Source organism: Salvelinus alpinus, chromosome 6, assembly GCF_045679555.1.
Source record: "Salvelinus alpinus chromosome 6, SLU_Salpinus.1, whole genome shotgun sequence".
Classification (NCBI taxonomy): Eukaryota; Metazoa; Chordata; class Actinopteri; order Salmoniformes; family Salmonidae; genus Salvelinus; species Salvelinus alpinus.
Window position 1 is genome coordinate 93,470,348 of NC_092091.1, and position 13,328 is coordinate 93,483,675.

The following is a 13,328-nucleotide window of genomic DNA, read 5'->3' on the forward strand; positions in this document are numbered from 1 at the left end:
GGAAAATAACATCACAAACATGGATATACATTCATTGTCAGTCATTAAACCAAACCTTGTATAGCTTTTCCACCATGTGTTGTGTCACCTAACATTTTAATAAAGAATTTATGCAGAATTTATTAAATCATCATCTACATTAGAAGTGCACACTAACGTTCGACTTTTTGTAGAATGAGCCCTTTGGCGACCCGTAGTCTTCTCCCGTGGTCCTTGTTATTCGGGCTCCTTGGGACGTCCCTACCCCCCCCCCATTGAAGTTCAAATGTAATTTTAGGTAAAGGTTATAGTTAAAGTTTTGGGGTTAAAGTTAGGTTTTTGGATAAGGACGTCCCAAGGATTTTGTATAGCACTAAACCGCCTCCTGTCTGGTCATTAGTTACCAGAGCCACAATGTCATAATTATGCTAAACCACGCCTATATTTAAAATGTATCTTCTTAAAATCTGACTTTAAACCTAACATTAACCACACTGCTAGGCTTCTGCCTGACCCTAACTTTAATTTATGACCTAAAAGCCCATTTTTTGTTTTCATACATTTTGTTGCGATATTAGTAGCGTATTTTGACTTTGTGTCTCTGGTAACTAGTGACAACCCCCCGCGCACTCGGTCTTCTGCGTCGTGAACGAGCACGTACAAAACGACGTTGCTGAGGCTTCAAGATGGCGGAAGCCTTGACAAGTCAGGAGGAACTGGTAAGGGTTTGGTTTACCATGGTTCTCTCGATTTCGTCCAAAAACGTGGATTTATAACATTTGTGTTATCTATTATTTGCATAATAAACCCAATGCCTGGTTAGGTTGTAGGTCAGTGTTCTCCTTGGTGAGGATACTGTCTCGTAAATATCCGTGGCCCGTTACAAATATTATGACAGCCGCTAGCATGCTACTATTAGCTAGCTGCTTAGCACGCTCGTCTGGATGCAACTCCCAGTTGACGCCTCACGTTTAGTTGGCTGACTAGCATTTTGTTTTGCAAATATTTAGGCGAAGTTACATCTCACTGGTTAGATTTCATATTTGTTAACCATATTATTTTAAAGAACTGAAAATCAACTCGCTAACGTTCGTATTTTTTTTCTCCAATTGAGACTTAACGTCGTCAGTCATATTGAACGCAGATGGCTACCTAGCGACAGCTAAACGTTAGCCCGAGAGGAAGACCGAGGTTACCCACATCCTCTTTGGCTTACCACATGTAGTTTCCTAGTTAGGTAACTATCGTAAGAGAACATTATTCTGATTAATTTGAGCAAAATACGACTTCCTTTCCGAAGTCAGTACAAGGTTGCATGTCTCGTGACATGTTTGTTTTGAGTACTGTTTGGTCTCAGTCATAGCACGCACGTTAGCTATCAATTTTACGCCAGTCGGTTCACAGAATTTGCTCCCAAATTCCTAGTAACAGTTAACTTTTCGTCATTCAACTGGCTGGCTAGACTGCAAGTTAACGTTAACAACCCCCATCGATGACGAAAGAGCCGCTATCAGATATAAAATAGCTGATGCTAGACCACACTGCCATAGTTCATCTGTTTAACTAGTTAAATGTATTTAATTCAACTACATTGGCAACAGTAGACGAGTAGCTTAGGGCCCTAGCTAGTAGCTACGACTTGCTCGGTCCTCTCATCTCTTAGCTAGAGCTAACGTTAGTTGTTATTTGACTAATGCAGATACTCTAGCTAGCGAGTAACACGCATTATGTGCTATATCAATCATGTTACCACTTTAAAGTGCATTTGTAACGGGAGTTAACATTTTGAGGTTACGTTTTTCCAGGGACGTTTCTATGTACTCCTTTGCCAAAATTGGTTGTTGAAGTAGTTGGTACAATCCGTTGTCAAGTGTCGAACGGATGTTGTTGTTGCGTATCCCCTACGTCACTGGATATAATTGGAAGCTTAAAGGTCCACCCAGTTCAAGCACATGACGTAGGGCTGTGTGTATTAGAGGTCGACCGATTAAGATTTTCCGATACCGATTATTGGAGGACCGAAAAAAGGCGATACAATCGGCCGATTTTTTAAATATATATATTATATATTTGTAATAATGACAATTACAACAATACTGAATCAACTCTTATTTTAACTTAATATAATACATAAATAACATCTATTTAGTATCAAATAAATAATGAAACATGTTCAATTTGGTTTAAATAATGCAAAAACACAGTGTTGGAGAAGAAAGTAAAAGTGCAATACGTGCCATGTAAGAAAGCTAACGTTTAAGTTCCTTGCTCAGAACATGAGAACATATGAAAGCTGGTGGTTCCTTTTAACATGAGCCTTCAATATTCCCAGTTAAGAAGTTTTAGGTTGTAGTTATTATAGGAATTATAACGCGTCGACTATTTCTCTCTCTACCATTTGTATTTCATACACCTTTTGACTATTGGATGTTCTAATAGGCACTTTAGTATTGCCAGCCTAATCTCAGGAGTTGATAGGCTTGAAGTCATAAACAGCGCTGTGCCTCAAGCATTGCTAAGAGCTGCTGGCAAACACAGTAAAGTTTGAATGAATGCCTACGAGCCCGCTGCTGTCTACCACCGCTCAGTCAGACTGCTATATCAAATATCAAATCATAGACTTAATTATAATAAACACATAAATACAAACCTTGGGTCATTAATATGGTCAAATCCGGAAACGATAATTTAGAGAAGAAAAATGTTTATTCTTTCAGTGAAATACGGAACCGTTCTGTATTTTATCGAACGTGTGGCAACCCTAAGTCTAAATATTGCTGTTACATTGTGTGGCCGATGTGAAATGGCTAGCTAGTTAGCGGTGGTGACCATACATGTGTAACGGATGTGAAATGGCTAGCTAGTTAGCGGTGGTGACCATACATGTGTAACGGATGTGAAATGGCTAGCTAGTTAGCGGTGGTGACCATACATGTGTAACGGATGTGAAATGGCTAGCTAGTTAGCGGTGGTGACCATACATGTGTAACGGATGTGAAATGGCTAGCTAGTTAGCGGTGGTGACCATACATGTGTAACGGATGTGAAATGGCTAGCTAGTTAGCGGTGGTGACCATACATGTGTAACGGATGTGAAATGGCTAGCTAGTTAGCGGTGGTGACCATACATGTGTAACGGATGTGAAATGGCTAGCTAGTTAGCGGTGGTGACCATACATGTGTAACGGATGTGAAATGGCTAGCTAGTTAGCGGTGGTGACCATACATGTGTAACGGATGTGAAATGGCTAGCTAGTTAGCGGTGGTGCGCGCTAATAGTGTTTCAATCGGTGACATCACTCGCTCTGAGACCTAGAAGTTGTTGTTCCCATTGCCCTGCAAGGGCCACGGCTTTTGTGGCGCGATGGGTAACGATGCTTCGTGAGTGACTGTGGTTGGTGTGTGCAGAGCGAGGAGAGGGACGGAAGCTATACTGTTACAATTGCACAACATTCAATGTTTTGTCATAATTATGTAAATTCCTGGCAAATTAGTTCGAAAATAGCCAGGTGGCCCAAACTGTTGCATATACCCTGCAGTGAACGCAAGAGAAGTGACACAATTTCCCTAGTAAATATTGCCTGCTAACATGAATTTATTTGAACTAAATATGCAGGTTTAAAAAAATATACTTCTGTGTATTAATTTTAATAAATGCATTGATGTTTATGGTTAGGTACATTCGTGCAACGATTGTGCTTTTGTTAAATCATCACCCGTTTGGCGAAGTAGGCTGTGATTCGATGATAAATTAACATGCACCGCATCGATTATATGCAACGCAGGACAAGCTAGATAAACTAGTAATATCATCAACCATGTGTAGTTAACAACTGATTATGTGAAGATTGATTGTTTTTTTATAAGATACGTTTAATGCTAGCTACAACTTACCTTGGCTCCTTGCTGGACTCGCGTAACAGGTGGTCAGCCTGCCACGCAGTTTCCCCGTGGATTGCAATGTGATCGGCCATAATCGGCGCCCCAAAAGTGCCGATTACCAATTGTTATGAAAAACTTGAAATCGGCTCTAGTAAATCGTCCATGCCGATTAATCGGTCGACCTCTAGTGTGTATGTATATCTGTCAATCACGTGATGTTGGCCGTGTGTTTATCTGTCCGACTGTCTTTCGATCAACCAATCAGAGATTGAGTTGCTGTTGATTTAGCCAATAGGTGACTGGTCTTGGTTGCTACATCCTGGGGATGTTGGTTACATTGAATACTGTAGTCACCAGCACAACACACCACAACCATGAGACACAAGTGTCAACAACTCTTTGAGCTCTCCTCTCCCCTTCTTATAACTACCCCACCCTCACTTGTCCTCTCTCTGTCCTCTCTCTCCAACTCCACCCTCACTTTTCTTCTCTCTCCCTCTCCAACCTCACCCTCACTTGTCCCTTCTCTGTCCTCTCTCTCCAACTCCACCCTCACTTTTCTTCTCTCTCCCTCTCCAACCTCACCCTCACTTGTCCCTTCTCTGTCCTCTCTCTCCAACCTCACCCTCACTTGTCCCTTCTCTGTCCTCTCTCTCCCTCTCCAACTCCACCCTCACTTGTCCCTTCTCTGTTCTCTCTCCAACCCCACCCTCACTTGTCCCTTCTCTGTCCTCTCTCTCCAACTCCACCCTCACTTTTCTTCTCTCTCCCTCTCCAACCTCACCCTCACTTGTCCCTTCTCTGTTCTCTCTCCAACCCCACCCTCACTTGTCCCTTCTCTGTCCTCTCTCTCCAACTCCACCCTCACTTTTCTTCTCTCTCCCTCTCCAACCTCACCCTCACTTGTCCCTTCTCTGTCCTCTCTCTCCAACCTCACCCTCACTTGTCCCTTCTCTGTCCTCTCTCTCCCTCTCCAACTCCACCCTCACTTGTCCCTTCTCTGTTCTCTCTCCAACCCCACCCTCACTTGTCCCTTCTTTGTCCTCTCTCTCCAACCTCACCCTCACGTGTCCCTTCTCTGTCCTCTCTCTCCAACCTCACCCTCACGTGTCCCTTCTCTGTCCTCTCTCTCCAACCTCACCCTCACTTGTCCCTTCTCTGTCCTCTCTCTCCAACCTCACCCTCACTTGTCCCTTCTCTGTCCTCTCTCTCCAACCTCACCCTCACGTGTCCCTTCTCTGTCCTCTCTCTCCAACCTCACCCTCACGTGTCCCTTCTCTGTCCTCTCTCTCCAACCTCACCCTCACTTGTCCCTTCTCTGTCCTCTCTCTCCAACCTCACCCTCACTTGTCCCTTCTCTGTCCTCTCTCTCCAACTCCACCCTCACTTTTCTTCTCTCTCCCTCTCCAACCTCACCCTCACTTGTCCCTTCTCTGTCCTCTCTCTCCAACCTCACCCTCACTTGTCCCTTCTCTGTCCTCTCTCTCCCTCTCCAACTCCACCCTCACTTGTCCCTTCTCTGTCCTCTCTCTCCCTCTCCAACTCCACCCTCACTTGTCCCTTCTCTGTTCTCTCTCCAACCTCACCCTCACGTGTCCCTTCTCTGTCCTCTCTCTCCAACCTCACCCTCACGTGTCCCTTCTCTGTCCTCTCTCTCCAACCTCACCCTCACTTGTCCCTTCTCTGTCCTCTCTCTCCAACCTCACCCTCACTTGTCCCTTCTCTGTCCTCTCTCTCCAACCTCACCCTCACTTGTCCCTTCTCTGTCCTCTCTCTCCAACCCCACCCTCACTTGTCCCTTCTCTGTCCTCTCTCTCCAACCCCACCCTCACTTGTCCCTTCTCTGTCCTCTCTCTCCAACCTCACCCTCACGTGTCCCTTCTCTGTCCTCTCTCTCCAACCTCACCCTCACTTGTCACTTCTCTGTCCTCTCCAACCCCAACCCCACCCTCACTTGTCGCTTCTCTGTCCTCTCTCTCCAACCTCACCCTCACTTGTTCCTTCTCTGTCCTTCCCCCCCCCGTCCCTCCCATCCGTCCCCGTCCCTCCCCAGGCGGTGGAGGAGTTTCTGAGTGAGGTGCGTAGCAGGGAGCATCCCCACAGTGCAGCCCTGGTCTCTCAGCCAACCGCCATAAAGTTCCTCATGGCACGCAAGTTTGATGTCTCCCGAGCAATACACCTCTTCCAGGCATACAAGGTACCGAGAGGGACCAGACGCTACTGCTGTGTGTGTGTGTGTGTGTGTGTGTGTGTGTGTGTGCGAGCATTTTTGTGTCTATTAGTCCCCGAGATACACTGTAAATTCCCACCTATGCCAGAATGTGCTAATGGTTGACCCTTGACCTGTATGTATGTCTGTGATTGATCCAATCAGAACACGAGGATTAAGGAAGGAATCTTCAACATCAACCCAGAGGAGGAACCTCTTCGCTCTGAACTGCTCAGCGGAAAGTTCACTGTCCTGGTGAGGGGTGTGTGTGTGTGTGTAGAGTGTCAGTATAAATGTATGTGCTTATTATGTGTGAGTGAGAAGATGGAGTGTGTGTGTTGTAGTGTGCGTAAGAGTGCGGGGCCCTGTGAGTGTCTACAGAGAGACTACCTGATTATTGAGTTGTGGCTGTCAGTGAAAAGCATCTTGAGTATCATTTACAAAATGTTGAGACAAGAAGAGGGGGAGGGGTGAAGATATAGGCCGGTCTCTCTCCAGAAGGGCCGGTCTCTCTCCAGAAGGGCCAGTCTCTCTCTCCAGAAGGGCCAGTCTCTCTCTCCAGAAGGGCCAGTCTCTCTCTCCAGAAGGGCCAGTCTCTCTCTCCAGAAGGGCCAGTCTCTCTCTCCAGAAGGGCCAGTCTCTCTCTCCAGAAGGGCCAGTCTCTCTCTCCAGAAGGGCCAGTCTCTCTCTCCAGAAGGGCCAGTCTCTCTCTCCAGAAGGGCCAGTCTCTCTCCCGCCAATTCTTGCGCATTCATTGTGTGAATTGTTTCCCCTTTGTTTTGTTGTTGTTGATTAATTCCCTATTACGTGTCACCAGTAGTAAATGTACCATTAAATCCCCGTCATTTGTATGTATATATGTCTGTTAATGCATGTATTAATTACAGTCATTTACCGTTCTCATTCTCGGAGTTCGTGAATCGTGAAACGTTGTTTGCAGAGTTCACAACCTGCCACACTTTTGGGTTATTTCATAACTATCATTTACGAGATGTGTCAAAAAAATAATCATTGTCTTTTGTTTGCAGTGCACCATGTGAGCAATGAGCATGTGTCTGGTTTCTCTGCCCTGATAATGTTGAGGGAGTGTGTGTCGGGTTTCTCTGCCCTGATAATGTTGAGGGAGCGTGTGTCTGGTTTCTCTGCCCTGGTTATATGTTGGGGGAGCATGTGTCTGGTTTCTCTGCCCTGGTTATGTTGAGGGAGCGTGTGTCTGGTTTCTCTGCCCTGGTTATGTTAGGGGAGCGTGTGTCGGGTTTCTCTGCCCTGGTTATGTTGAGGGAGCGTGTGTCGGGTTTCTCTGCCCTGGTTATGTTGAGGGAGCGTGTGTCTGGTTTCTCTGCCCTGGTTATGTTAGGGGAGCGTGTGTCGGGTTTCTCTGCCCTGGTTATGTTGAGGGGGCGTGTGTCTGGTTTCTCTGCCCTGGTTATGTTGGGGGAGCATGTGTCTGGTTTCTCTGCCCTGGTTATGTTGGGGGAGCGTGTGTTGGGTTTCTCTGCCCTGATACTGTTGAGGGAGCGCACATGCCTGAACACGAATAGAGTACCTGGCCTGCTGCGTGGAAATGTAGGAAAGTGTTTAAATTATCCTTTTTTTTAACCTCCATTGCGAATGATAATATATTAAAACTATAGTTCTTCACAGTAAGCTATTTGAAAAATCTTTCCAATAATCTACCCCCTCGATAATCACCGATCCTCGGTGTGGAAGGGCCTACTACAGCATTGGCCAATAGGCTGTGTGTGCCAATAGGCTGTGTGTGCCAATAGGCTGTGTGTTCCAATAGGCTGTGTGTTCCAATAGGCTGTGTTCCATGAGCTAATTTCTTTACCCGCCAATAGATCACGCCGTATCAATGTGGTCATATGATAGAGGCCGGTGATCTCACATTTCATTGAATTTGAGATTTTTGTCATTTTAATTCACATTTTTATGATTAACCATGGTGACAATGATTTAGAGAAACAAAAAAACAGTATTTTTTCGATACGTTTACATGCACGGTAATAATTAGATATTAAACTGATTATGGCAGTAGGCATGTAAACACCTTACTGTGATTATCTTAATCGGCGTACGAGCAAAATCCTAATTAAGCATACGTTGTTAAAACCACCTGGTTTTCTCAGGCATCTTTAAAATGACTAGGTATTCCAGAGGTGTGTTTGATCTGAGCATGTGCTATCACCGGCCGTGTTAGTCTCCCTCTTCACCGCCGGCCGTGTTAGTCTCCCTCTTCACCGCCGGCCGTGTTAGTCTCCCTCTTCACCGCCGGCCGTGTTAGTCTCCCTCTTCACCGCCGGCCGTGTTAGTCTCCCTCTTCATCACCGGCCGTGTTAGTCTCCCTCTTCATCACCCGCCGTGTTAGTCTCCCTCTTCACCGCCGGCCGTGTTAGTATCCCTCTTCATCACCGGCCGTGTTAGTCTCCCTCTTCATCACCGGCCGTGTTTGTCTCCCTCTTCATCACCGGCCGTGTTTGTCTCCCTCTTCAGCGCCGGCCGTGTTAGTATCCCTCTTCATCACCGGCCGTGTTAGTCTCCCTCTTCATCACCGGCCGTGTTAGTCTCCCTCTTCATCGCCGGCCGTGTTAGTCTCCCTCTTCATCACCAGCTGTGTTAGTCTCCCTCTTCAGGGCCAGCCGTGTTAGTCTCCCTCTTCATCACTACCTGAATGGGAGGCTAGCTGGTTGTCCGTACCTGAATGGGAGGCTAGCTGGTTGTCCGTACCTGAATGGGAGGCTAGCTGGTTGTCCGTACCCGAATGGGAGGCTAGCTGGTGGCTGTACCCGAATGGGAGGCTAGCTGGTTGACTGTACTTGAATGGGAGGCTAGCTGGTTGACTGTACTTGAATGGGAGGCTAGCTGGTTGTCCGTACTTGAATGGGAGGCTAGCTGGTTGTCCGTACTTGAATGGGAGGCTAGCTGGTTGCCCGTATTTGAATGGGAGGGTGAGCTTCAATTACCAGTTGAGAAATTAAAGTAGTTGCTCTTTTAAATCTTGCGCCAAAACTGTTTTTAACACACTAAACATGTGTTTAGAATTGTTGCTGACTGAATGGGCTGATAAATGTTTTACTCCAGCAGCAACCAGCGGAGGAGCTGCAGGAGAAATCACTCTCAGAAATAGACTCTGTGTGCTGTGTGGTAGTTGTGTTGGATAAATTAGATTACATGATGACTAACGAAAATACACACACAGGACAATTTAATTCCACTAAATAATGCAAATTAACCTGTAGACCGATAAGCATAATGGTCAAATGTGTTTCCTGCGACTGGTGTTTCCATCGGTGAATAACAGCATCAGTTTCCAGGGGGATTCTGTTCCATCGGTGAATAACAGCATCAGTTTCCAGGGGGATTCTGTTTCCATCGGTGAATAACAGCATCAGTTTCCAGGGGGATTCTGTTCCATCAGTGAATAACAGCATCAGTTTCCAGGAGGATTCTGTTTCCATCGGTGAATAACAGCATCAGTTTCCAGGAGGATTCTGTTTCCATCGGTGAATAACAGCATCAGTTTCCAGGAGGATTCTGTTTCCATCAGTGAATAACAGCATCAGTTTCCAGGGAGATTCTGTTCCATCAGTGAATAACAGCATCAGTTTCCAGGGGGATTCTGTTCCATCGGTGAATAACAGCATCAGTTTCCAGGGGGATTCTGTTCCATCAGTGAATAACAGCATCAGTTTCCAGGGGGATTCTGTTCCATCAGTGAATAACAGCATCAGTTTCCAGGGAGATTCTGTTCCATCGGTGAATAACAGCATCAGTTTCCAGGGGGATTCTGTTCCATCGGTGAATAACAGCATCAGTTTCCAGGGAGATTCTGTTCCATCGGTGAATAACAGCATCAGTTTCCAGGGAGATTCTGTTCCATCGGTGAATAACAGCATCAGTTTCCAGGAGGATTCTGTTTCCATCGGTGAATAACAGCATCAGTTTCCAGGAGGATTCTGTTTCCATCGGTGAATAACAGCATCAGTTTCCAGGGAGATTCTGTTCCATCGGTGAATAACAGCATCAGTTTCCAGGGGGATTCTGTTCCATCGGTGAATAACAGCATCAGTTTCCAGGAGGATTCTGTTCCATCAGTGAATAACAGCATCAGTTTCCAGGGGGATTCTGTTCCATCAGTGAATAACAGCATCAGTTTCCAGGGAGATTCTGTTCCATCAGTGAATAACAGCATCAGTTTCCAGGGAGATTCTGTTCCATCAGTGAATAACAGCATCAGTTTCCAGGGAGATTCTGTTCCATCAGTGAATAACAGCATCAGTTTCCAGGGGGATTCTGTTCCATCGGTGAATAACAGCATCAGTTTCCAGGGGGATTCTGTTCCATCAGTGAATAACAGCATCAGTTTCCAGGAGGATTCTGTTCCATCAGTGAATAACAGCATCAGTTTCCAGGGAGATTCTGTTCCATCAGTGAATAACAGCATCAGTTTCCAGGGGGATTCTGTTCCATCAGTGAATAACAGCATCAGTTTCCAGGGGGATTCTGTTCCATCAGTGAATAACAGCATCAGTTTCCAGGGGGATTCTGTTCCATCGGTGAATAACAGCATCAGTTTCCAGGGGGATTCTGTTCCATCGGTGAATAACAGCATCAGTTTCCAGGGGGATTCTGTTCCATCGGTGAATAACAGCATCAGTTTCCAGGGGGATTCTGTTCCATCAGTGAATAACAGCATCAGTTTCCAGGGAGATTCTGTTCCATCAGTGAATAACAGCATCAGTTTCCAGGGGGATTCTGTTCCATCAGTGAATAACAGCATCAGTTTCCAGGGAGATTCTGTTCCATCAGTGTGTCTGTCAGTCTGTCTGTCTAGATTCACAGGCTACTAAAACAGGAATCAACTATTTATTTGAATCACAGCGTCCTTTGGGAAGTCAACTTAGTTTAAAGTCAGGACTCAAGTCGTTTGTGTGTGTCTGAGAACAGTGGCAGGAACAGAGGCAGCTTGTTGAACTAATAGCCCAGCTAATGTGTCTTACGTTCCCTCTCTCTCCCTCCTGAGAGGACGGCTGAGAGGAAACACTGAGAGGAGGGAAAATAAGGATAAGAGTGAGCTGACAGGCAGCAGGCCCTCTCGCCCTCCCGTCTGACTCCTTCTCTCTCTCTCTCCTCTTCTTTCCCTCTGAGGGTTTGTCTTATGATGAATGGGGCTGTCTGAACAAACCCTCACCAATTAGACCGAGAGAAGGGGGGGGAGGGAGGGAGGGGGGGAGGAGAGAGAGGGGGGAGGGAAGGGGGGAGAGAGAAAGACTGAAGTGAAGAGAGGATGTGAGAAAAGAGGTAGAAAATGCTGTCTGTTGTGTTTACAGTAAAGCTCAGGAGGACTGTAAAATAAAGGTATATTAGAATGCTGTTTGTTTACAGTAAAGCTCTGTGTGTTTCAGCCTGGTCGTGATGCTAGAATGCTGTGTTTACAGTAAAGCTCTGTGTGTTTCAGCCTGGTCGTGATGCTAGAATGCTGTGTTTACAGTAAAGCTCTGTGTGTTTCAGCCTGGTCGTGATGCTAGAATGCTGTGTTTACAGTAAAGCTCTGTGTTTCAGCCTGGTCGTGATGCTAGAATGCTGTGTTTACAGTAAAGCTCTGTGTGTTTCAGCCTGGTCGTGATGCTAGAATGCTGTCTGTTTACAGTAAAGCTCTGTGTGTTTCAGCCTGGTCGTGATGCTAGAATGCTGTGTTTACAGTAAAGCTCTGTGTGTTTCAGCCTGGTCGTGATGCTAGAATGCTGTGTTTACAGTAAAGCTCTGTGTTTCAGCCTGGTCGTGATGCTAAGGGTGCTGCTCTGGCTCTGTTCACCGCTCGTCTCCACTCCACCACTGATGTCACTACCCATAGGGCTGTGCTGCAGGCCATCATCTTTCAGCTGGACAAAGCCATCGAGAGGTAACCCCCACTTCCTACTTTAATTCTCTCTTTTTATTTCTCTCTTTTTCTCGGTCTCTCTCCATTCTCCCTACCCCTACCTCTCTCTCTCGTAATTAGTCCTACTCTCTTTCTCTCTTCCTCTCCTTAATTAGTCCTATTCTCTCTCTCTCTCGCTCCTTAATTAGTCCTATTCTCTTTCTCTCTCCTTAATTAGTCCTATTCTCTCTCTCCTCTCCTTAATTAGGCCTATTCTCTCTCTCTCTCCTTAATTAGTCCTACTCTCTCTCTCCTCTCCTTAATTAGTCCTACTCTGTCTCTCTCTCTCCGCTCCTTAATTAGTCCTACTCTCTCTCCTCTCTCCTTAATTAGTCCTACTCTGTCTCTCTCTCTCCTCTCCTTAATTAGTCCTACTCTCTCTCTCCTCTCCTTAATTAGTCCTACTCTCTCTCTCCTCTCCTTAATTAGTCCTACTCTCTCTCTCCTCTCCTTAATTAGTCCTACTCTCTCTCTCCTCTCCTTAATTAGTCCTACTCTCTCTCTCTCTCTCTCTCCTTAATTAGTCCTATACTCTCTCGCTCTCCTTAATTAGTCCTACTCTTTCTCTCTCTCTTTTTAATTAGTCCTACTCTCTCTCTCTCTCCTTAGTTAGTCCTATTCTCTCTCTCTCTCTCCTTAGTTAGTCCTATTCTCTCTCTCTCTCCTTAATTAGTCCTACTCTCTCCTTAATTAGTCCTATTCTCTCTCTCCTTAATTAGTCCTATTCTCTCCCTCGCCCCTTAATTAGTCCTATTCTCTCGCTCCTTAATTAGTCCTATTCTCTGTCTCCTTAATTAGTCCTCTCTTTGTCTCCTTCACCTCTCAATCCTTTAATGTAGATAACAGAAAACTCTCTCCCTCCCTTCCTCTCTCCAGTGTTGACACCCAGAGAGATGGTTTAATATTCATCTATGACATGACCAACTCCAGCTATGGGAACTTTGACTATGAGCTCTGTGTCAAGATCCTCGACCTTCTCAAGGTAATACACCGCCTGTGTCTCAAATGACTCCCTGTCAAATGACTCCCTGTCAAATGACTCCCTGTCAAATGACACTGTCAAATGACACTGTCAAATGACTCCCTGTCAAATGACTCCCTGTCAAATGACTCCCTGTCAAATGACTCCCTGTCAAATGACTCCCTGTCAAATGACTCCCTGTGTCCCAAATGACTCCCTGTGTCCCAAATGACTCCCTGTCAAATGACTCCCTGTGTCCCAAATGACTCTCTGTGTCCCAAATGTCCCAAATGACTCCCTGTGTCCCAAATGACTCCATCTCAAATGACTCCCTGTGTCCCATATGACTCCCTGTGTCCCATATGACTCCCTGTGTC

General features: G+C 45.9%; 1 protein-coding gene across 2 annotated transcripts in view; it reads left to right on the plus strand.

Annotated features, from left to right (window-relative positions):
• The first annotated feature begins 502 nt into the window (after nucleotides 1–502).
• ptpn9b (protein tyrosine phosphatase non-receptor type 9b) overlaps nucleotides 503–13,328 on the plus strand; it is a 28,139-nt gene continuing 15,313 nt past the window's right edge. The window contains exons 1-5 of one of the 2 annotated variants that reach the window (XM_071408367.1): nucleotides 503–698; nucleotides 5,915–6,058; nucleotides 6,236–6,325; nucleotides 11,845–11,972; nucleotides 12,867–12,972. In XM_071408367.1, coding sequence (XP_071264468.1) covers nucleotides 666–698; nucleotides 5,915–6,058; nucleotides 6,236–6,325; nucleotides 11,845–11,972; nucleotides 12,867–12,972 — 501 coding nt within the window. In that variant the 5' untranslated portion in view covers nucleotides 503–665. The remainder of the gene's footprint in view (nucleotides 699–5,914; nucleotides 6,059–6,235; nucleotides 6,326–11,844; nucleotides 11,973–12,866; nucleotides 12,973–13,328) is intronic. The other variant, XM_071408366.1, reaches the window with a different exon arrangement.